General features: G+C 50.4%; 3 protein-coding genes across 5 annotated transcripts; 1 reads left to right on the plus strand and 2 right to left on the minus strand.

The window, feature by feature from the left end:
- Positions 1-639: 639 nt before the first annotated feature.
- Positions 640-7,539, minus strand: Eif3i (eukaryotic translation initiation factor 3 subunit I). The gene is made up of 11 exons (XM_052177473.1): positions 7,451-7,539; positions 7,266-7,358; positions 5,677-5,764; positions 4,132-4,197; positions 3,776-3,925; positions 3,573-3,700; positions 2,246-2,356; positions 2,045-2,134; positions 1,701-1,774; positions 935-1,027; positions 640-800 (listed from the first exon to the last, which is right to left on the minus strand). Exons 1-11 carry the CDS (start codon positions 7,451-7,453, stop codon positions 719-721), a joined length of 978 nt encoding a protein of 325 aa, XP_052033433.1. The 5' UTR covers positions 7,454-7,539; the 3' UTR covers positions 640-718.
- Positions 7,538-18,045, plus strand: Tmem234 (transmembrane protein 234). 3 transcript variants are annotated; one of them, XM_052177476.1, is made up of 5 exons: positions 7,538-7,588; positions 7,841-7,992; positions 9,617-9,683; positions 16,777-16,869; positions 17,146-18,045. In XM_052177476.1, exons 1-5 carry the CDS (start codon positions 7,573-7,575, stop codon positions 17,238-17,240), a joined length of 423 nt encoding a protein of 140 aa, XP_052033436.1. In that variant the 5' UTR covers positions 7,538-7,572; the 3' UTR covers positions 17,241-18,045. The 3 variants fall into 3 exon arrangements, with proteins under 3 accessions (XP_052033436.1, XP_052033437.1, XP_052033438.1); XM_052177477.1 differs by lacking the exons at positions 7,538-7,588; positions 7,841-7,992 and adding an exon at positions 7,999-8,185; XM_052177478.1 differs by lacking the exons at positions 7,538-7,588; positions 7,841-7,992 and adding an exon at positions 8,939-9,376.
- On the minus strand, positions 18,044-23,830 carry Dcdc2b (doublecortin domain containing 2B). Its single transcript, XM_052177479.1, has 9 exons — positions 23,255-23,830; positions 21,066-21,117; positions 20,604-20,677; positions 20,270-20,401; positions 19,868-20,014; positions 19,750-19,792; positions 19,081-19,216; positions 18,595-18,698; positions 18,044-18,360 (listed from the first exon to the last, which is right to left on the minus strand). Exons 1-9 carry the CDS (start codon positions 23,503-23,505, stop codon positions 18,265-18,267), a joined length of 1,035 nt encoding a protein of 344 aa, XP_052033439.1. The 5' UTR covers positions 23,506-23,830; the 3' UTR covers positions 18,044-18,264.
- Between the last annotated feature and the right edge of the window lie 523 nt (positions 23,831-24,353).

Here is a 24,353-nt window from a genome sequence, read left to right on the forward strand (position 1 = left end):
GGCTGAGCACTTATTGCTCCTGCAGAAGACCTGGGTTTGGTTTCTAGAACCCACAAGTATGTGTAATTCTACTTCCAGGGGATCTGATCCTCTTCTTGCCTTCATGGGTACCAGGCAAAAACACAACACATATGATATAGTGTGTTATATGTGCATATGTACATGTACACAGGAGGGTCAGTGGACAGCTTTCAAGTGTTGATTCTCTTTTAATTTGTGGGTTGGAAGATTAAACCAGGTTACCAGGCTTGTGTGGTAACAGGCAGTTCTGTGCCTATGGTGAGGTGATCCCAGCTGTTCCCGCGGAGAATTCTCTTCTCTCCCTGCTGGATGTACTCCTCACTTCTCTTCCTCCTTGGGCCCTTTCTGGTGCTGGCCACGCCCACTTGAGCCATTAATTAGTGACATAAGAGGAAGAGGGTAGGGGAGGTTCTTAGCCCACCTTAGACCCTGGCTTCTTGAATGTGGTTCTAAGCCTCTTGGATGAAGGTGTCTACAACACAGGTTAGCCCAGAGCAATGCAGAGTCTGGGTGCGTAGAGACCAGGCCCGAGTAATAAACGTAGTCCTTATTATCAGCCACCGGAGGGTTGGTGAAGAGGAGAAACAGACAGGCTGCACAAAATGTCTGACAAGGAACTATTTTTAACAAACTAATTTATTTCTGAGTCTAAAACCTGGTGCGAGCAGCTTCCCGCTGTGGACGGAGACCCAGCTCCTTAGGCCTCAAACTCGAACTCAAAGTACTGCGGGTCGAAGTAGTGGATGCGGACATAACCGTCCTCGCCACCGCTGCTGTAACTGGTGGACAGAGATGGACAGGGATGGTCAGCTGCTGCTGAGGGAGGGGAGCCTGGGCAGCCACACAGCAAGTGGGCAGCGGCCACTCCCCCCCCCCCCCACCCCTGGGCTCAGTCTCTTCAATGCGGGCGTACCTCTTGCCATCAGGATGGAAGGCAACGCTGTTGATAGGTCCAAAGTGGCCTTTGACTCTTCCAAACTCTTCTTCAAAAGCCAAATGGAAGAACCTGGAGGAGGGGTGGGTAGAGGAGACCTAGTTAGTCCAGAACACAGCTGAGGCGGCGTCTGTGGCAGCATGCTACAAAATGAAGGCTGTTGAAGGAGGACTTTTATGTAACAGAATTAATCAAGTCGAGAAATTAGGATAAAGGAAAAATAAGATAAAACTATAGGAAAACTATTCAAACATCTGCCTCAATCTACAGCTGTCACCACAGCTGGGCAGTGCTCTAAGGCTTACATAACAGCAACTCATTCACTTAATATGCACACCTCTGAGGTGAGCAATGCCCTATTAAAGCGGAGAATCCTGGATATAGAGAAAGACAATGAATGTCATCTAGGCCCCCGGGGTTCACGATCCCTGCTGTTGTTTACAAACAGCGTCCCACAGAGCCCAGGTGAGCAAGGAGTTGCCTAAAGCCAAGACTGACCTTGAAGTCCCAGGCGTCAGGAGGGATTAGAACTGTATTCCAGGCTTGGGCCACTGCCCCTTGGTAGGACCAGGGACACAGCTTGGTGTGTGAGCAGGCACTTTAGCCAGCTACACGCACAGCTGAGCCCATGACCCCGTCTGCTCCACCTGTCACAGTCCCTGTGGCCCTTAGCAGTCAGGAGCCTGCGTTTACTCTGAAGGTGGCCTGCATGTAGTTCCAGTGTGAAGAGCCTCCTGCCCCTTACCTGGCCTCAAACTTGCCAATCCTGGTGGAGGTTGTAGTTACATCCATGGCTTCCTGACCACCTCCCAGCACCACCTAAAGGGAAGAAAGTTCAGTGCAGCCAGGACTTCTCCAATGGCTTTTTCTTCGGATCTTAGGTAACATCTCTCCCCCACAATGGGGGCTCCTCAGAGAGGGGATGAGCAGCCATCTCAAGGACCTCCTGCCCCAAATCAGTCTGCCCTGTAACAATGCCGGAGTTCCCTTTCTGCCCAACACCACTTCTCCAACATTTACAGCCTAATTGTTGGGCAAACATCCAGACTGCAGAAGCTTTAGCTGGAAGCCTGGGCGGGGTGTCCTTACATGGTCATAGTTGGGAGAGAGAGCAGCCGAGTTGACAGGGCGTTCTGTTCGGAAAGTCTTCTGATGGTCAAGGCTCGTGGAGTCGAAGAGCTGGAAAGAGGGGGATGGGGAGAATCTGTGCCGGGCACCTTTCTGGGCAGGTCAGACGTGCTGGGTGTGCCATCAGGGGGACAAGTGACTAGATCCCTAACCCAGGCTCACCTTAGCTGTGTTGTCCTTGGATGCAGTGACAAACATGGTCATGTCTCTAGACAACTGTATGTCATTGATCTGCCGAGAGTGCTCCTTAACATTCACCAACACCTCTCCAGACTGGAGGAGGAAGAGGAGGACGAGGCGTTAGACCCACTTGCCCCAGTCCTAAGCCACCATTCCCCAGAAACCCAACACCAGCTAGACTTGACTTGCACCTTCCTTACCCTCAATCTAATCTCTGACCCCGAGCCCCTCCCCCAAGCCTTATTTTTGGTACTGGGACTGACTGACCTCAACCTCAGAGCTTTTTAATACAAAAAATACAAAAAATAAAAAAATAAAATAAAATTTGTGGATAGATGTGTGTGTGTCTGTGTGTATACACGAGTCTATGCCCACAGGTGAAAGGAGAGCCTTGAATGCCCCTGGAGCTGGAGTCACAGGTAGCCATGAACGGCCTGGTGTGGGCACAAAGAACGGAACTCAGGTCCTCCGCATGGGCAGCAAGTATTCCTAACCACCGAGCCATCTCCCCAGGCCCAGATCACTTTGTACTTTTTCTAATGTGAGACACAGCCCCACCACGCATCTAAGGTTGCTCTAGGCACAGCTGGAACTTTTCTTTTTTTGGAGACCAAGTTTTGCTTGGCATGCCTGGCCAGCCTGGAACTGGCTCTGTAGACCAAGCCACCTCAAACTCAGGTCCCCCTGCCTCGGCTTGTGGAGAACTGGGACCAAGAGTAGCATGGCCTTGGCTGGCTGAGTGCTCTTCCACTAGACCACACCTCCAAATCCTTGCTTCTGCTCTTCCTCCTGCCTATGGAAAACTATCCTTCTTGCACTTTTTTTTAAAGATTTATTCATTTTTTAAAATATTATGTGTTATACGTATTTTGCCTCTATGTGTGTATTTGTATATATACACGTGTGTAAACATGTGTTTGCCATTTGCATGCCTGGTACTAAGAAGCCAGAGGTATGCGAACCCCTGGAACTGGAGTTAAGGACAGCCAGGGGCTGCCATGCAGGTGCTGGGACTAAGTCCTCCTGCAAGAGCAGCCAATACTGTTACTCACCGAGCCGTCCTCTCTAACCCCCGGAAGCTGTACTTACTTCTCAAGACTCCACGTATACACCATACTCTGTGACAGAGTACTCTAAATCTCTACCGTAGCATCAACTCATCCTGACTCATGTACCAGCTGTTCTTAAGCTGGTGTCTAACTGTTCTCCTAGAACTTCCCATAGGACTCAGCACTCTCTAGTGACAGGAAAATGCTCATCTGTGACACACTTCCCAATAACATCATCTGACACTTGGCCGGCCCCTTACCTTGGCACTGTACTGGTTGAGCTCCCCGCTCTCATGGCCTGCGATGATGCACTCCCCCAGGGGTCCCCAGACGGCACTGGTGATCTTGGAATCATTACAGGGGATCTTCATGTAGGGCTCGTTGCTGTCTGTGCAGAGCAGCAGAGGTCAGGCCCTGCGATCTGAAACCACACCCCCCACCTCAGCCCCTCAGTTGTCCTCACCGATCTGGCTTGGATCTCGCAGATCAAAGAAGCTCACGAAACACTGATAGCCCATTTGCTTGTCTGTGGAGAACATGATGATGTTGCCCCCGAAGTCAAAGCCACAGGTGCGCACGGCTGAGTTGGTCTTCAGTAGAGCCAGCTGCTTCCCTGGAGAGGCACAGCCTGGGTCACTCTGTTCCAATATCATCACAGAGTGGACCTGTCAAGTTCCTTGCTGTTCTGTTTGTTGGCTCTTTCTCTCTAGCCTGGACACCATCTGTGAACTTATCTCGAGTTCTCCAGAATGGATCTGCTTAGACAGGCTCGCTGTAGCTGGCAGTCTTTTGGTAAAAAGGTGAATGACCCAGGCTTACCTGTTTCACAGTCCCAGAGACGACAGCTGTTGTCAGCTGAGCCAGTAAGGACATGCTTGGTGTCCCCTGAGGAAGGTGTTAAGAAACGTGACGGGGTTGGGGGGGGTCTGGAGGGCTGGAGAGACGGCTCTGCGGTCAAATTCCAGCAACCATCTGTAATGAGATCTCACGCCTTCTTCTGGTGTGTCTGAAGATGGCTACAGTGTACTTACATAATAATAAATAAATCTTTTAGGCCGGAGTGAGCGGGGCAGGAGTGAGCAGAGGTCCTGAGTCCAATTCCCAGCAACCACATGCTGGCTCACAACCATCTATCTATACAGCTACAGTGTGCTCATATACACAAAAATAAATAAATCCTTAACGAAAAAAGAAAACATGACTAGGTCTAGAGAGATGCTCAGTGGTTAGCGCACTGGCTACTCTTCCAGAGGACCTGGGTTAGAATCCCAGCACCCTTGAGGGGGTTCAAGGTAGATCCAATGCCCGCTTGTGGCTTCCAAGGGAACTAGGTACACATACATACATCAGGCACTAGGTACATAAACATAAATCACTCCTAGACACAGAAAAAATAAGAATGACTAGGGCTGGGGAGACAGTCCAATGGGTAAAATGTTCTGTGTGCAAATCTGAGGGCCTCAGTTCAGACCCCAACACCCACATAGAGACTCTGGTGTGACTGTAATACTGTAATGACAGTGCTAAGAAATGAAGACAGACAAGTCTAGCTAATCAGGTAGCTACAGACTCAATGAAAAGGTGTTTTTGTTTTCATCTCAAAAAAAAAAAAAAAAACAAGTTGGAGCCAGGCAGTGGTGGCGCATCATATCTTTGATCCTACACCTGGAAAGCAGAGACAGGTGGATCTCTTGAGATCTACCTGATCTACAGAGAGTTTCAGTGAGACAATGTCTTGAAAACCAAAAAGCAAAATAACCTACCCCCCAAACCAAACAAATGGCTCATTGGTTAGAGCACTGGCTGACCTTCTAGAAGACGCAGGTTAGGTTCCTGGCATAGTGGCTCACAACCATTTATAACTCCTGTTCTAAGGGATCTGATGCCCTCTGTCATTTAAAGGGAAATGGCTAGCAGTGCATACACAGGGTACATAGACACATATGCAGGCAAAAGACCCATACAAATAAAACTAATCTTTGGAGAAAAGAAAAAATAAAAAGATTAAAAATAAAAGGTTGAAGAATGACTTAAGACAAGACCTACTGCTAACCCCTGGCCTTCATTCTTCCAGGCACCGGCACACAGATTCATCACATACACATATCTACACACATACAAGTGAAAATACATAGTCCACCCAGCCCATATTCTCTTGGAAATCATCAGAGCATCTCCCAGTTCAGTCCCAAAGAGCCTTTCTCACTTCTACCTCAGAGTGTCCTGACCTCTCAATTCCCAAACTTGAACCTGTCCTGTTTTCCCAAAGGACAAAGCACCTGGGAGTAGGGAGTGCCATTCTCTAGACCACCACAGCATGCCAAACCATCTCCACGGCTGGCTGCGCCCCGGCAGGAAGGATACAGTCAGCATCCACACACCACACAGCTCCAGTGTGGCCCATGTAGGTGCCTAGCCTCTCGCCATTGACAGAGTACCACACATTGACGATCTGGAAAGAGTAAAATGATAGGACAGTCACATCACAGAAAAATCAATAGCTTAGCTTGCACTACAAGCCCTATGCAGGCTCTAGCCAAGCCAAGTCTGCCTTCTGCTCATCTATTAGTGGAGAGCTAAACAGCCAGCTCCTGGGTTCTCCTCCATTCCATGCCACGCCTGAAGTAGCATCCTCACACGCTTTTGTCTGGATTCAGAAGAATCAAAGGCCAGGTTGAGTTGCAGCTTAAAAATAAACTTTCAGGTCCCGTTCAATTGACTACAGATGACAGTAAAGACATGTGGGGTCCGGGGCTTTGTCACTAGCTCACCATGTGATCAGAGCTTCCTTCCTTTAAACGGCTAGGAGAGCTGGAGAGATGGCTCCGAGCTTAGAGTACTGACTGCTCTTCCAGACGACTTGGGTTCCCAACACCCACATGATGGCTTACAACAATCCACAGCTGCAGTTCCAGGGCATTTGATACCCTCTTCTGGCCTTCACAGGTACCACGCACACACATGCTAGGCAGATATACAATGTAGGAAAGCACCCATACACATAAACTAAAGCGCCGGGTAGTGGTGGCGCACGCCTTTAATCCCAGCACTTGGGAGGCAGAGGCAGGTGGATTTCTGAGTTCAAGGCCAGCCTGGTCTACAGAGTGAGTTCCAGGACAGCCAGGGCTACACAGAGAAACCCTGTCTCAAAAAAACAAAACAAAAACAAAACAAAAAAGAAAAACCAACGAATAAATAAATAAACAAACAAAACCATTACACACATATATAATTTTTTTTAAAAGGAGCTTTATGTGGTAGCACACACTTGTATTCCCAAGACCAGGAGGCTAAGGCAGGAGGATGGAGAGGTGCAGGCCAGTTTGGACAGATACCCCACCCCTGTCAACAGCTTTCTTCAAAGGGCAGCTGTGAAGTTCCAATAAAATCCATGTCTATGAAACTTAAAATGTAAATGACTGACACCATCAGGTACAGTGCAAAACTATTTACAGGAATGACCTCACTCTGCTAAGGGAGCTTCTTAAAGTCTCCATGATTTACTAAAAGGGAAAAACTGTAGTTTATAGAAAGGCTAAATGACATGTTTAAAGTCACACTGCTTAATGGGTGCAGGAGTCAGGACTCACTACAAGCTCTGACTCTCCACTGTTAACCCATGAGTTTACTGCCTCCAGGTGCAAACGCCTCAAAAGGCAGTACCCAAAGGAAATAAAGTGGGATTGGACAGAGTGAGCCAAGCAGATGACCCTGTCCTGTCCACACTCTCCTAATCTTCTCCCTTTCCTTTCATCCACCAACTTCCAGATTTCCCTGGCGGAATGCTGTCCCTAACCTAAGCGGGTATGTATGGTTTCCCCTGCTTTTTCGAGTAATTTCCCTCCGGCCGCCAACCTTGTTCACCCGCAGTCCCGGCGGCGCGAACTCGCCCTCCGGGCACCCCGCCCCGCCCGCCCGCCCGCCCGCCCGCCCGCCGTCACGCAGTCGCTCACAGGGTCTTTGGCTACGGTGAAGAGGAGGTCTCCTTCGCGGTTATACTTGATCTGCGTGATGGACCGCTCATGGCCCTGCAGCAGGATGGGTTTCTATGGGGACAGAACCGGAGTGTCAGTGCCGGGAACCCCGTCCCAAGTCTGCTGAGGCCCCCCGACAGCAGCACGCCGTGCATGGAACTCACCATCCTGGCGGTGACGCGAGGAGAGAGGCAATGTGAGTAGGACCGGAAAAAGACTAGGGACGACTTCCGGATGCGGGGACTCCGCCCTCTCGCTCCCGGAAGTAGAAGGGCCCGGCGTTTCCATGGCGGCGTCTTTGGGTGGGTAGCTGGCCCCGCCCCTCCGCGGGCTCCGACTCTGGCTCGGGGAATCTTTTCTCACACCCCTGGCATCCCTGAACCCCAAGGATGCTAAGCCACGCACCCTGGTCTCCCGGACTCACTTCCGCAGCCTTCCGGGCGGGTCCTCCCGACCGATCGCAGCCCGGCGCGAAGATCGCGGGAGGGAGATGGAAGAGCGGGCTGGAGGTGGCCGGAGAGGACCCGGGTGACTTTCTGACCCTTTGCTTTCAGGGCAGGTGCTTGCTCTGGTGCTGGTGGCCGCACTGTGGGGTGGCACGCAGCCGCTGCTGAAGCGGGCCTCCTCCGGCCTGCAGCAGGTGCACGAGCCGACGTGGGCCCGGCAGCTGTTGCAGGAGATGAAGACTCTCTTCTTGAATACTGAGGTGCGTCTGAGGAGCGTAGCTCCCTCGAGGAGGCGCTGAGCATTTGGTCACTGGGCAGCCAGATTCCCAGCCCACCTCCTACTCACTAGAAACTGCTGGGAAAGCCTTTCATCCTCTGTGAGTCTCAGCTTCATCAGCCGTAAAATGGAAATTTTAATGATAACCCATGTATAGAGCTGATGTAAGAATTGAGGTAAGACACAAAATACTTAGCATTGGGCCTAGTACAGCGTTCATGTTCAATCTATGACTTTTTTGGTTTTTGGGGTTTTTTGTTTGTTTGTTTTGGAGACAGGGTTTTTCTGTGTAGCCCTAGCTATCCTGAACTTGCTAGCCTCGAACTCAGAGACCAGCCTGCCTCAGACTCCCAAGTGCTGGGATTAAAGGCACTGCCACTGTCTGGCTCGATGACTACTCTTTTTTTGTTGTTGTTTTGGTGTGGTTTTTGGTTTGTTCCCCCCCCCCCCCCCCCGAGATAGGGTTTCTCCGTGTAGCCCTGGCTGTCCTAGAACTAACTCTGTAGACCTGGCTGGCCTCGAACTCAGAAATCCGCCTGCCTCTGCCTCGCAAGTGCTGGGATTAAAGGCGTGCGCCACCACCGCCTGGCTACTCTTTTTATTTATTTATTTATTTATTTATTTATTTATTTATATTATGTATATGAGTACACTGTAGCTGTGCAGATGGTTGTGAGCCATCATGTGGTTGCCGAGAATTGAACTCTGGCCCCGCTCACTCTGGCCCAAAGATTTATTTATTACTATATGTAAGTACACTGTAGCTGTCTTCAGACACACCAGAAGGTGTCAGATCTCATTATGGATGGTTGTGAGCCACCATGTGGTTGCTGGGATTTGAACTCAGGACCTTCAGAAGAGCAGTCAGTGCTCTTAACCACTGAGCCTTCTCTCCAGCTCTCTGTAACTACTCTTAATGTTTTTGTCACCCCATCAATTATATATCTATTTGGAGCTTTTCCAGGAGCTTTCTTTGGGTGTAGCTTCCCCTGGGGTAGAACACAAGGAAAGCCATCAAGAACTGTCTACACCCCATGGCTGCCGATGTAAGCTAGCCAGCTCTGCAGCACTCTGAGGGCTAGGGGGAAGGAGAGAGGTACAGATAAAGTACTGTGCGAATTCTGAGGAGAGAGATGGGGCTGGTGGACGTGAGGTGGGCCACTTGGAAGGGGTGACACTGTCACTCAAGGCCTTATACGTGCAGGGAAGAAGGAACTGGCCAGGACGAGGGAGAGGGCATTTAAGGCAATAGAGTACATTGAATGTGTTTTTCTCTTTGTTCTAAAGGGTCCTCAAATACATGAGCATTTGTAACCATGTCAACCTCTGTGGGAAAGCCTAAGCCAGAACAGGGATTCTCAAACTGGGTAGCAACTGGAAAGGGGTCTAATACCAGATATCCTGCACACCAGATATTTACGTTACAGTTCATAACAGTAGTAACATTTCAGTTATAAAGTAGCAATGAAAATAATTTTGTGGTCAGGGGTCCGCCCAACATTAGAAACTGCATTAAAGGGCTGCACACAGCACTAGAAAGGTCGAGAACTGAGTATACGGTTGGTTGCCCACGCAGGCGGGCACTGACAGGTCTGTCCTCTTTCTAGTACCTGATGCCTTTTCTCCTCAATCAGAGCGGCTCCCTTCTCTACTACCTGACGTTGGCATCAACAGGTGGGTCTCTGGCTTGGTTCTTCTCTGGGGTGGAGGCCATATTTTACAAAGGGAACCTGAAATTCCTCGCACCTGTCTGCGAGGGAGAGCACCTGTTTCTAGGAGCAGTGAGGTGGGGATGAGCACGAGGCCAACGCAAGGCTTGTGCAGCACAGAAGGGAGGCTCATTGTGGTCTCCTAAGTGCCGACCTCTCTTACTATTTGGGAGGAGGGGGTTTTCCTGATACCCTTTCTGTTTGTTTAATGATTGTTTCAATTTTGTTATTAGATTTATTTTGTGTGTGTACTTGTGTGCGTGCACATGTGTTATAGTGTGTGTTTGGTCAGAGGACAAGTTTAGGAGTAGGCTCTCCTTTTATCTTGTAGATTCTAGTAATGAGCCGGGATCCTCAGTCCTGATGGCCAGCGCCTTTCCCCGCTGAGCAGCCCCACCAGCCCCTTGTTGGTTGTTTTGGGATAGAGTCTCATTATCTACCTCAGGCTGACTTCCAAACCCTGATCCTCCTCATGCCTCTGTCTTCCAAGTGCTAGGATTGTAGGTGTTAACCAACCAACCATGGGAGTGCTGCTCTGATCCCTACGTACAACCTGCCTGGCCTAGAGTAATTCCTTTGTTCGAATCTTGGGTTCATAGCACTGTGAAAATTAATTCAGTCCATGAGAAGACTGTAGCGGAGTGCCTGACATATAGGAGAGGTGCAATAAACATCAATATCCCTTCTCCAAGTGTTTGTCGACTGTTCCTGTTAATCAGAACATAGATTTTATTTATATTATGATCTTCTGAAACAAACATGTTTATATTCATAGAGATGATGGGCAATTTATTATGCTTTCCTTTGTAAATATATTTTTTATATGCCTGTTATAATTGTCACTTGTAGGCTTACTGCTGAATAAACCCATCCTTTCTAGTTCTTTCTGAACTCTGGCTGGCTGGTTCAAAGTTGTTCTGGCTCAAAGCTCCTCTCCACACTGACTAATTCAAACTGGCTTCTCTCAGCTTTTGTTTAACTGCTCTAATTAGCCTCAAGCTAACTGACAGTATGTTCTAATCTTTTGGCTACTTCTCATTCACTGGCTTGTTCTGTTCTTACCTGCAACCTGCTTCTGTAAAACTATCAAAACTATCTCAGTAAAAGGGCTGGAGAGATGACTGCTCTTCCAAAGGTCCTGAGTTCAATTCCCAGCAACCATATGGTGGCTCACAACCATCTGTAATGAGATCTGATGTGCTCTCCTGTTATGCAGACAGAATACTCATACATAAATAACTTTATAAAAATAAAGCTGTCCCGGTATAACTGCCCTTGCCCTCCTCTCCCCCGGTTGCATATTAATGGTTATAAGCTGGGCCTGGTGCCTCATGCCTGTAACCCCAGCACTTAGAGGTTAAGGGCTAAGGCAGGAAAAGAGCCACAAGTTCGTGGACATTCTGGGATACGTAGTATGTCCTGGGATACTTGGTGAGTTCTATGCCAGGCTATCTCAAAAAACTTAACAAGGAATTCTGCCCCATCCCTTAGATTTTTGCCCTTGAACTTTTGCAGAAGTCTCTTTGCTGTGTTTTTTCCTATCCTAGAGACAAGAGCCCCAGGAGGCAGGAACCTGGTAAGATGGCCTCTAGATCTGATACTTAAGATTCAGCTAGAGAGAGTCAGGATCCATAAGACTTGAGTTGCTAGGCTGGGATGCCACTCGTTGGATAGAGTGCTTACCCAGCATGCATGATGTTGTGGGCTCCACCCCAGCTCCTGGAAAACCCTTGTGCTCTTTAATAGCTGTCTTAGTCCTTTGGAAGTAGAAGTGGGAGGGTCACAAGTTTAGCAGGGGCAGCCTGGGATACTTGAGAGCCTGTTTTGCAAAAATGAAGGGAGAGGGCTCCACAAATCAGGGTGCCCACCAGCAAGCCTGGTGCCAGACCTCCATCCCTACGAGGACAATAGAGAGAAGCTGTTCTTGTTTCTTGTTAGTTGTCCTCTGCCCTCCACCTGTTGTTGGTATTCTATGTTTCTTTCTTTCTTTTTTTAAAATCTTTTTTTTTTTTTTTTTTTTTTTTTTTTTGAGACAGGGTTTCTCTGTATAGCCCTGGCTGTTCTGGAACTCACTCTGTAGACCAGGCTGGCCTCGAACTCAGAAATCCCCCTGCCTCTGCCTCCCAAGTGCTGGGACTAAAGGCGTGCGCCACCACCACCCGGCAACAAAAAACTTTTTAAAGTTTTTTTTTATGTGTATGGGAATTTTGCCTGCATGAACACCATGTAACATGTTTGGTTCCACAGAGGTGAGAAAAGATTTCAGATCTCGTAGAACTCGAGTTAGAGAGTTGTGACTCGCCGCGTGGGTGCTCAGCAGACGCTCTGAATCTCTGCACCATTTCTCTGGATTCTTAGGATTCTTAAATATTTATTATGTGTGTATGTGTGTGAGTGTGTTTGTTAGTGTACCCATGCCTGTGCGTGTGCATGCGTGCGTGTGTGTGTGTGTGTGTGTGTGTGTGTGTGTGTATGTGTGTGTGTTAGTGTACCCGTGCCCCTGTGTATGTGTGTGTGTTAGTGTAACTGTGCCCCTGGGTATGTGTGTGAGTGTTAGTGTACCTGTGCCCCTGTGTATGTGTGTGAGTGTGTTAGTGTACCTGTTCCCCTGTGTATGTGTGTGAATGTGTTAGTGTACCCGTACCCGTGCGTGTGCGTGTGTGTGTGTTAGTGTACCTGTGCCCCTGTGTATGTGTGTGAGTGTGTTAGTTTACCCGTGCCCATGTGTGTGAGTGTGTTAGTGTACCTGTGTATGTGTGTGACTGTGTTAGTGTACCTGTGCCCCTGTGTATGTGTGTGAGTGTATTAGTGTACCCGTGCCCCTGTGTGTGTGTGTGTGTGTGTGTGTGTGTGTGTGTGTGTGTGTGTGTGAGTCTGTTAGTGTACCTATGCCCGTATTGAGCTCATAAAACAGCATTTGGCCTTTCATATGGTTCCAATAGACCAAAGTCAAGTTGGCAGCAGGCATCCTTACCTACTGAGCCATCTTACCTGTCCCTTGACCAGCCTCTCTCCAAACAGAAAGAAACCTTAGACTTTTGAGTATATGACTTTGTTTAGACTCTTTCCCTTATACGGTGGCAAGTGCTGTGGAAATGTACTGCAGTGTACAGAGCACCCTGTCAGTGCCTGATGTTCATTCTGCCGTACCCTGTCGTGCCTGTCTGTCCTGCGGCCTTGAAGTCTCCATTCTCTTTGAGGGTAAAGACCTCATTCTTGTATTGTTTTGTTTTGAGGTGAGTTCTCTCTGTGCAGTCTTGGCTGTACTGGAACTTGGTATATAGATCAAGCTGGCCTCAAATTCACAAAGATATACATTCTCTGCCTCCTGAGTACTCAGACTAAAGGTGTGTGCCAGCATGCCTGGCTGGTGTTTTTTGAATGATCTCACTCTGTAGCCCAGACTGGAATTCATATATAGCCCAGGATGGCCTTCAACTCCTGGCTGTCTTCCTGTCTCAGCCTCCTAAGTGCTGGAAATAACAAGTGTGAGCTACAGAACTTGTCAAGATCTTATTTTTGTTATCTAACCAGGAAGGAGAGGTGGCTCAGTGGTTAAGAGAACTTATTCCTATAGAGGACACCAGTTCAATTCCCAGCACCACGTGATGACCCACACTGTTCTGGAAGGTTCTGACCTCCATATGCACAACATATGCATCAAAGCAAAATACTCATACACACACACATCTTTAAAGAAAGGAAGGGCCAGGCGGTGGTGGTGCACGCCTGTAATCCCAGCAGTCCAGAGGCAGAGACAGGGGAATTTCTGAGTTCAAGGCCAGCCTGGTCTACAGAGTGAGTTCTAGGACAGCCAGGGCTATACAAAACCCTGTCTCAAAAAAAAAAAAAGGAAGGAAGGAAGGAAGGGGTCCCTCCACAGTTGGAGCGGGGCTGTGGCTAAAGCTCTTGCCTGCTGTGGGTCCCCTCCCTCTAACTGGGCTGCCTTGTCTGGCCTCAGTGGGAGAGGATGTGCCCAGCCCCACGGAGACTTGTGTGCCAGGGTGGGGACACCAAGGTGGGACTCCTCCCTCTTAGAGGAGAAGGGAAGGGGGCAGCAATAGGGATGTAAAGTGAATAAAATAATTAATGGGGGGAAAAAAGGAAGAAAACAGCTAGGCTGGTCCCAGCCTCAGAGGTCAGGTGTTCTTGCTAGAGTCCTGAGGGGCTGACCTGGGGAGGGGCTGGCCTGGGGAGGGGCTGACCTGGGGAGGGGCTGGCCTGGGGAGGGGCTGGCCTGGGAGGGGCTGACCTGGGGAGGGGCTGGCCTGGGAGGGGCTGGCCTGGGAGGCAGATAACCCGGCCCTCAGCCCGAGCCTGGGCCTCCTGTGGAAATGAGCCCATTCCCTCTGTGGCTCAGCCATGTCCGTTGGAAACGGCAAGTCATGAGGGCAGCACAGCTGTGGGGCAGCTCCAACACAGCCCAGCCAGCGGGCGTGCCGCTCAGCTTCCGGTTTGGTCTCTATGTGCTGCCTTCTTGGGAACTTTCTGCATTATAATTCATTTTACTCCTTTTCCTGAGAAAATTATGTCTGAGTCTTTCTAGGAAGTCTTAAACTTACTTAAACTTCTGCTGCTAACTTTATCCGGCCCTATTTGGAAGTCTTCCGTGACCCTGGAGAGTGTCAAACACAGAGAAGCACAGATGGGATTCACAGATAAGCTGGGGTCCCAGAAGAGGCCACCACTCCACGAGTCTGCTTGGGTGTGTGTCTGCCCCTGAGCTAGCTCAAACGGTGTGACTGGTGCAGGGTCCTGAGCTAGCTCAAACGGTGTGACTGGTGCAGGGTCCTGAGCTAGCTCAAACGGTGTGACTGGTGCAGGGTCCTGAGCTAGCTCAAACTATGTGACTGGTGAAGGGTAAACAGACACCTGACAGACTTCCAGTGGCCAAGAGATAGTTACAATAGGCTTAGAGCCCTCTGAAAATGTAGCTTTAAAATAGGGAGTTATGGGGGGGAAAGAAGCGGGGGTGGCGGCGGGGCCCCACTTGGGAGAAGCGGCGGGGCCCCACTTGGGAGAACACTGGCAGGCAAGGCCTGCATAGGGGAACACTGGCTAGGCCCGCACACCACACCAGGGTTGGGAAGCCGGGTGCTCAGAGGGTCCTTGCTCAGAAGGCGGTGCCTTTCTGGCAGGGGCCTCCCGGGTACCTATAGAGGAAGCTTGGCTGAGAAGAGGCTGGGTCCTATCTTGGTGGCTGGAAACGCTGAGGCCAACTCCATGTTCTTATATGGCGGGTTTTGATAAGAGACAGTTCTTATCAAAGTTCTTATACTTTTATTATAGAAAAGTAGGAAGAGAAAAGAAGATAGAGAAGTAAAGAGAAAAAGAGAAGATAGAGGGACGAGAGCTGGCCATGACTACGTAGAAAGAGGGAAAGAATGGAGAGAGGGAATAGACAGGTGCAAGGACAAGAGAAAAAATGAGGGAGAGCGAGGAGGGGCAAGAAACCTCCTTTTATAGTGGGCTGGGTCACCTGGCAACAGCCTGGTAGCTGTGGGGGCGGAAAACCTGGCTGTAGCCAGGTGACTGTAGGGGTGGAGTCCAGCCAGATGCTAGGGGCCTGGGGCGTGGCCATATATGAATGATGGCCACAGGATTATGGAGTTGAGGACTCTGGGAGCATGGCTCCGTCCCTTGTAGAATGTTCTACTGGGTCTCTGGAGTAAGCTTTGCTCAACCAGGCTGTAGACTGCCTTCCAAGGTCCCACAGGGAGTCACACAGGTTATACCCCTGGAGGAATAGGATTCCATAAACAAGATTGACCAAACTTTTTCTACTTTATAACATAGATGATGAAATGACATAATAAAAGAAGTTAGATATTAGCATTTGCTATTCATGAAAAGACCGGTTCAGACAATTTCTGTTTGGCTGGAATGCTTTCAAATTATAAACACTTGCAGCCTAAAGCAGGCTATCATATAAGAAACATGTTTGCTTTGAGGAGATATTCCTTAGATTCTTTACATTGGAGTTATAGGGCTGAGAATAAAAATAAAATCTGTTCTGTTTATATTTTCCAATTGTGACTGCACTTGTTACCCTGGACATGTAATCTGCACTTGTTGGATCGTCAGGAGTCCGTCTGTGTTCTGTGAAACCTGCATAAACAAAGCAGCCCTCAGTCAGGGCTGTGAGGCTCACAGGCTCCTGGCTCACCCGAGACTCCTCTGAAGGCCACCGTGTGACCTTTCCCAACCTCCACACAAGTGCTGGGGTGACCCAGACACACTTGACTTACCGTGTATGTCCCCAGTATCTGTCCCCTCCTTGTTAATATTCTTGCTATGTGGCTGAGGCCAACCTCAACCTGATATCTTCCTTCCTCGACCTCCTGGGGGCTGGGATTGCAGCTGTGCTCCCCAACATCTGCTTCAGGATTTTTTTTTTTCAACACAGGGTTTTTCTGTATAGCCCTGGCTATCCTGGAACTCACTCTGTAGACCAGGCTGGCCTTGAACTCAGAAATCCCCCTGCCTCTGCCTCCCAAGTGCTGGGATTAAAGGCATGTGCCACCATACCCATCTTTTTTTTTTTTTTTTTTTTTTTTTTTCTGGCCTGATCTGGCCCACTTGCTCACTCTGGCCTATTTTTATTTATTATATGTAAGCACACTGTAGCTGTCTTCAGACATCTTAGAAGAGGGCATCAGATCTCATAACAGATGGCTGTGAGCCACCATATGGTTGCTGGGATTTGAACTCAGGACCTCTGGAAGAGTAGTCAGTGCTCTTAACCCACTGAGGCATCTCTCCAACCTTGCTTCATGATTCTTAGTTTTATTTATTCATTTTTGAGATAGAATGTTGCTATGTAGCCCCAGCTGTCCTGGAACTCCTTAGGTAGACAGTCTGGCCCTGAACTCAGAGATCTATCTGCCTGCTTCTGCTTCCAGAGTGATTGAATTTAAAATGTGTCATTGTGACTGTCTTGTGCTACTTGTGGTGACTGACTGTGATCAAGTGGAGAGGGAGGAGGGCGCGTTGCAAATATTTTATCCCGAGAAAGACATTCTTTGTATCTAGGGATTTTTCTTGTTCTGATTGCTCAGATCTGATGTTAGCTGTGCCCATCTGTAACTCTCTGGCGATCGTCTTCACACTGATAGTTGGGAAGGTCCTTGGAGAAGATATTGGTGGAAAAGGTAAGTGGAACCGCTGCACATCAGGACATGGCTCTTGGGCCTTGGCATTGGTAAGCATTTCCCCCGGTTCCATCCCCATGGGTGGGCGAGCAGAGGCCTGCTCTCATCCTGCCCTTTGTTCTACCACAGCTCTCTGTCCTGCTTGCTTGTGGCCCTCAGTTTCCTTTCCCTGAGCAGTCTGGGGGCAGAGGCCGGGATGAGAACCAGGGCCAGGGCTCACCATCTGGTCTTCCTCCTTGGCCCCACTGATGCCCCCTTGGTGGTTTCTTCTCTCAGAAGCAGTGGCTGGCATGGTGCTCACCACCGCAGGGATCACACTGTGCATCACAAGCTCGGTGACCAAGACCCACGGCCACCCGTCGACCTCTTGAGTGGGCCAGCCCGACCTTCAGCTCTGCTGTGCTCAGCAGACGCTGGGCACTGAGGTGTGGGCAGAGGATAGGCCGGCTTGCCTCTCGTGTCTCAGATCGCGTCTACCTCAGGGGTCACGATAAGAAACCCGTTCTCCAGAATGTGTTTCCAGGATAGCCAAGGCTACACAGAAACCCTGCCTCAGAAAACCAAACAAGACAGAGGACAGCACTGGAAGGTTTTGTAACCTTTAGTGGGTTCCACTGTTGGGATTTAGCACTGGAGCCAGGCATCGTGGCGCACGCCTTTAGCCCCAGCACTCAGGAGGCGCAGGCAGGATCTCTGAGTTTGAGGTCAGCCTGCTCTACAGGGCGAGGTTCAGGACAGCTACACAGAGAAATCCTGTCTTGAAAAACCAAAAAGAAAAAGTGCATTAAAAGGATTTAGCTCTGGAGACTAATCAGCCCTCCTCAGTCGCCTCTGCCTTCCTGCTGCCACCTCAGGCAGCTGTTACCCAGCCTCCATTACCTGACCTGCTCTAGACGGTCAGCATCCGCAGCGCCTCCCTTACATGGAAAGAGCTCGCTGCTGTCTCAACCGGGAATGGCTGGAAGCCTCCACAGCCCCATTACGGCGCTTTGGCTGACTGAAGGTGGGATTTGGGGACAGGGATTACATCAACGTGTCAGATGGAAGAAAACCAAGCTGGCCCTGGGCGAAACGCTCAGCTGCCCATCCCTCGAGTGACAGCTGTGTGCAGAGCAGCACCTCGCTGCAGCAAACATCTGGCCAGCTGCAGCTTCCAATAAATCTATAGCAAACAAAGCTTAGCAAATATTTTATTTGTAATAAGTCTGCAGTGTCTCTGGCAGGGATCATATACAGAATAGCCTCCTTAGCACTTGGTCGCTCTCCAGTGACTGAGTAGGCCACACCCACTGTTAGCCCAGGAGGCGTGGCTTCTCCAGAACTGGTTGCTGAGAGCTGGGGCCTAGAGGTGCCTGGGAATGGTTGTCCCCAGTTTGTATCGGGAGCTCCCAGCTCTTAAGGTGGTGGAGCATGGGCGGAGGTTGGGGCTACAGCTTCAGGCCCAGGCTGGTGTTGCGCAGACAAGGCCTCTTCTACCGTCTCTGCTGCCCTCTGGTGGGTGTCGGGAGACATGCAGAGCTATGTGTATGCCCAATTTGCATCGACTGCCCGAGGTCCCCAGCCCATGGAAGGAGCCTACTGGAAATTTGAACGCCTTACAAGGGAAACTGGAAGCCAGGCTTTCAGATTTAGATCTTAGTCACCAGGAAGATGTGCCTTGGAGCCCAGACTAGCTCAGATCTCTGCCCATCTGAAGGCCTCCTGGTATCGACATGCTGGGCTTACCTGATCCACAGGCTCCTCTGTGCAGGTGTTTTCATCCTCCTCCACTTCCTGCGCCCCAGCTGTCTCCTTGCCCGGGTACCGAGCCCCATAGACTCCCTTAACTCCTAAGAAAGAGGCAACAACTGGACGCTGCCCTCAGCCTCCTGAGCCTGGTCCACTGTCTCCAATGCATCAGAATGACTACCCGTGTGAAGGTGGAAGGAGAGAACGACTCCACAAGGTCTGTTCCTCTAACCTCTACACGGCCATGGTGCGCATGTGCCCATGTGCATATGCGCACATAACAGTGAATACAGGCGTAAATCTAAGAAGCAAGGGACGTGCAGCAGGGGGTGGCGCATGGCCCTGCTGCAGCACTGTGCTACAGACATCCCCCAGCAGCAGCAAGGACCATCCTGGCACGTCAGAGGGGCAGATCTGAGAGCTGTCCTGGCATGTGTGAGCACAGGTGGACTGAGGCACAGGCCCAGCCCCAGGGCCCCTAACCTGACGCAAACGAGAGAGCAGCGAGCTTGCTCCATGGCCGAGGGGACTCCTGGGACCTGGCATAGAAAGCGGATGGCTCAGTTTCCCCCGGCTCCTCTGGAGAAGGCTGGGCTGCCGGGGCCTTGTGGCCCTGGACCTACAGATGGGAGACTGGGTTAGAGCTTCACGTGTTGACTGTTGTCAACTTTCCCTATCCCCAGTCTACGCTTCAATGTGCCCTGCTGCCTGTGCAAGCATGGCAGAGGCCGTGTGCCTTCTTCACAGTCTGCATCCTGCCACCTGCCTTCATTCCTATCCCGCTGTCTACCCGGGAACAGTTGAGTCCATGCTGGCATCCAGAGATGCCCGGTGAGACCAGGCTGCTTTCTACTCTCCGGCCACATGCTCACTGGCTCAGGCCTGGCACAGTAGGGTGAGTGGAAGGTTGGGCCCTGCTATACCAGCTGTGACATCAGCTTAGTGAGAAGGCCTTTGGCAGGGCATGTGCCGCTCTGTCACCCTGGATGAATCTCTTGCCCATGCTTGAGAACTTCAGTGCCCACCCTGGAGAAAGCGGGGAGGATTTGCACCATGACTTCACAGGCTTGCTGAGCAGATGCATGGGGTGAGGCTGGACTCCTCAGCCAGCCACGCCCCTTCACCCACACAGGTGTTCCCACTGACACCTACCCTCTGCCTGTGGCCTTTGTACTGCAGGCCTGGAGGATACCTGCTGTGGAAAGAAGGTTAGAGGTGGGTCAGAGGGCACTTCCTGTGACCTGTGACCCTCCACCTCAAACCAACCTACCAGCAGCCCCTGGACAGACAGGGGCTGGGCACCAGCAGCTCGGTATAGGGCAGGGCCTTGAATTCTTCTTCTCCAACAGCCACATAGTAACAGCCATTCACCAGAGCAGTCCCTGTGGACAGTGGGAGCCCCTCGAGGGTGCAGAGTCTGGGAGGAGAGGTAATGAAGAGCTGGTGGGTAAGAGGCTGCTTCCTACACAGTAGGCGCTGAGTTCCATCAGAGAACTTCTGACCCTCCTCCTCTAGGCAGCAGTTAACTTAGGTCCTGTCCAACTAGCAAGGCTGCATTAAGGGAACCTGCCCTCTGGGAAGTTCTGCTGCAGAGCACACACCCTCCCTGGGCCTTTTCAGACAAATGCAGTGGCACTCCATGGGGGCGCATTCTCCCTTGTCCCACACTCACTTGTGTACAGCCCCGCTCTGTAATGTAGCCTTCTCACTGAGCAGATTCAACACCGTGTCCCAGTCCTGGATGGCAGTCTGGGACAGCTTCACACTAAAGGGGGGACTCAGCAGGTCCCCGTTCCTGAACACACTGAGACAAAGAAGGGAAAGGAAGGGTTCCCAAGACTCCCTATGTGGGCGGTGTAAGGACCACGTGGTTCCAGAACACTTACATGTTGGGTGTTAAACTTCCCATGTGGAGTAGGAGCTCCTGGAAAAAAGAACCCACTCCCACTTCCTTGGCCTCAGGGAGGCACAGATCTACACCCCCACTCCCTGAGGTTGGCACTCACTGGATTCTGCAGGGGGCATCTGCTGGCAGCCACTGTCCAAAAGTGCCATCACGTGGGCATTGAGACAAGGGAGGCTCCTGAAACCAAGTCAGCTCTTCAAGTCAGAAGTTCAGGACTTCGGTTGGGACTAGGTGCTAGGTTAGAGATTATCTGGAGCAACCGTCCTTGGGGCATTGTATAGTTAAACATTGGAACTAGAACAGGGTGGATATCTTTCTAAAGATGAAAGCAGAAAAACAAGTTACTCTGTGCTGGGCTTGTTGTTTAGGGGTCTAAAAACATTGAGTTGGGGTCTCTCATCCTCAAGTCCTAGGACCCAGGGCACACAGGTTCTCGAGTGAGTGTGATGTGCTCCCTGAAACCACAACTCTTGCTGCTTCCAGGAGCCTTTCAAACTTAAAGCAGGCCCAGGAGGGATGGGATGAGCGAGGCCACAAGCAGTGCCCCCACCCCAGGACTTACATGTTGTTGCCTGTTCTTCCCCCCTGGGTGTTTCCTTCCAGGAGGCAAATAGCTGAAAGGACAGACAGATCCCAGGTCACCTTCAAGAACTGTGAACCGTGGCCAGCCAGGTTTATGCCCATCAGAGCCAAGGCTATCCTCACCATGGCTGGTCTGAGGAGACTATTCTGCAGGTTGACCTTTCCCTTGACAACTTTGGGATGGGTATGTGGCATATGCCTCTAATTCTAGCACTCCTCTAGCTAGGCATTGATGGCACAGCACACACCTTTAACCCCAGATCTGGGAGGCAGAGACAGGTGGATCTCTGTTCAAGGGCAGCCTGGTCTACAGAGTGAGATTCAGGACAGCCAGGGCTATACAGAGAAACCCTGTTTCAAAACAAAAACAATTCTAGCACCCCAGAGGCAGTGGCAGGGGGATCTCTGAGTTCGAGATTAGCCTGATCTACCTAGTAAGATCCAGGCTAGCCAGAGCTAGAAAGTGAGACTGAGATGGGAGAATGGAATTTCCCCAGGCTAGCCTCTACTTGGAGTGTAATGGAAGATGATCTTCAATTTTGGACCCTCCTACCTCTGTGTTCCGTGTGCAAGGATTATGGGCCTATAGAAGTTACTAGCCTGGCTCCAAATTCTTTCATTTGATCTCCTCCCCACCCCCACACCAATCATCTGCTCATACTTTCTTCCTGATGCAACTAAGCATCCCAAACTCTCCCTTCGGCTAGGACCATCCTCTGCAGGATGAGGCGATCTTCCGGTCGTTGCCCCGTACCTCAGCATCCCTCATCGCTGCAGTGCTCTCCTCTTTCTGAGCCAGGAATGTGGCTGTCTAAGCCTGACTTAGGATCCCTGAGTACTGAGTAAGGCAGGTTTTAGGTACCCCACTGCTGAAGACTGAGGGCAACCAGGAAGGATCTTACTATAGCGCAGAAATTCCAGTCATGATGTGACTCGATTTTCATTTTGTATGATAGTCAAAGCAGGGACTTGTTCAACATTCCACGGGACATGACTACATCCAGACACCTTGTCCCTTCCCTATGGTAAACTACTCCTCTGAACTCTCAGAGCAGACATGGAAGCTAGGTCTGAGTTGGAAGCTCTGATCTGCTCTTCCACTTAGGAAGACAGTTTCATCTTGCAGAGATGACCCTAGTCTACCAGGAGTTTCGGATGCTAAGTGGTGAGTACATTCAGGGTTTGGCCATACTGGGGCTGCAGCAGCTCCTCTCGGCTGGAGAGCTAAGCTGTTTTGCGGCCAAGTTTGACTACCTTCTACATGGAGGAAAAGAACTGACTCTGGCAAGGTGTCCCGACTTGTGCATACAATTGTCACACACACACACACACACACACACACACACACACACGGCTGGAGAGAGGGCTAAGTAGTTAAGAGCATATACTGCTTGCTTTTCCAGAGGATGAGTTGATTCAGCACTTGGGAGGCAGAGGCAGGGTGTTGGAGGCCAGCCTGGTCTACAGAGGAAATTCCAAGCCAACCAAGGCTATACAGTGAGACCCTGTCTTAAAACACATTTGGGGGTGGGTGGGTTATGAAGACAGGGTGTCTCTGTGTAGCCCTGGATGTCTTGGAATACACTCTATAGCCCAGGATGGCCTCAAACTCAGAGATCCAACTGCCTCTGCCTCCAGAATGCTGAGATAAAAAGTATGTGCCACCCACTGCCTAGCTTTAAAAAAATGTAATTACCATGCCGGGTGGTGGTGGCAGTGATGGCGCACGCCTTTAATCCTAGCACTTGGGAGGCAGAGGCAGGTGTATTTCTGAGTTTGAGGCCAGCCTGGTCTACAGAGTGAGTTCCAGGACAGCCAGTGCTATACAGAGAAACCCTGTCTCGAAAAATAAAACAAATCCAACCCCCTCCCCAAATGTAATTACTAGATTAAAAAAAAAAAACAGCCTTTAGAAAGAAGTCCAACTTGCAGAATTGTCCTCACAGGCTTGTCCTGGTTGTAATGGACATATACTTTAGTAAAGCTCTGAGTTACAGCTCAGTTTGTTTACATAGCCTCTGGTAGGTTTCTTAATGTGCTTCTGCGCTCTGGTAATACAGTCTCTCCTCAGGCTTCGGAAAAACTAGCCTGTTGACTTGAGGTACTAGATACACTATTAATCACCCCCCCACCAGCCCCAGGCACTTGAGCCAGCCCCAGTCCACTCACGGGAGCTTGTGGAAGCGTTCAAAGCCAGCAGCCACATACCGCCCTCCGCTCTGTAGGTCAGCCAGGCTGGTGACAGGGTGGCCATCACTAACCGTGTAGAGGGCACGTACAGCCAGTGGGGCTTGCACAGCTGATGTCACCTCATAAAGGAAAGCCTCCATGGTGGGGTAGCGGCGTTGGGTCACCACCAGCTGGTGGCCTGGGAAGAAAGGGTCCCCATTTCGATACACCAGTATCCTCTTGGCTGCCATAGTATGAATGTCCTCACTTACAGACACAGAGCTGTTGCTAAGCAACTAAGCCAGGGCTGGGAAATGTGCCAAAAGTGGAGCCCTGCCTTCCTATCCAGGGCTGTGAGCACGTTGGATGGGAGCACTTCCCTGAACTCAGGGTCTCAGATCTGCCCCTGATGGACCTACAGGAGCAGGATAGGTGTGATCATCTCTTTGTTTTGCAGAGTTGGGATCAAACTCCAGCTCTTGTCCAGCATGGTCTGATCAGGAGATGTTCATCTTCTCCAGGGCTTGAAACAACTGAGGCCGAGGGCAATCAGCCTGAAGCCTGCTGCCCAAGGAGGATGCTAACTTCCTCAGCAGTGCTGGCAGCTGGAGGTGATGTTCTGTGTCTGTGGAAGGTGAAGCAGATGGCCCAGAATCTGTCCAGGTCAGAGGTGGGATAAAAGGAGACAGACTGAGAACTTGCCCAAAGCCTGTTCTGACACCCAGGTAACCCAAGTAAGGGAAGGTATGGTGTGAGGATTGGGTCAGTGCTAATAGCAACCATTGGAGGCCTCACTGACAATGGTTTGCAATTTACGGGATCAGCACTGCTGAGGGAACAAAACTTAATTATCTGGGGCTGGCAAGAATGCCCAGCAAGACACTGGAAGTCTTAAGAGGCTGTTCAGAAAGGAGAGAAGGTAGTGCATACACAAGCACACAGACACACATATAGACACATGCACAGACACACGCACACAGACACACACGCATACACACACACACAGACACACGCACACAGACACATGCACACATAGTGGCTGGGCCGGACCACCTGTTTCATCAATTTCACGTTTTATCAAGTGCACATGAACACTATA

Source organism: Apodemus sylvaticus, chromosome 3 (assembly GCF_947179515.1).
Source record: "Apodemus sylvaticus chromosome 3, mApoSyl1.1, whole genome shotgun sequence".
In the NCBI taxonomy this organism is placed as follows: domain Eukaryota; kingdom Metazoa; phylum Chordata; class Mammalia; order Rodentia; family Muridae; genus Apodemus; species Apodemus sylvaticus.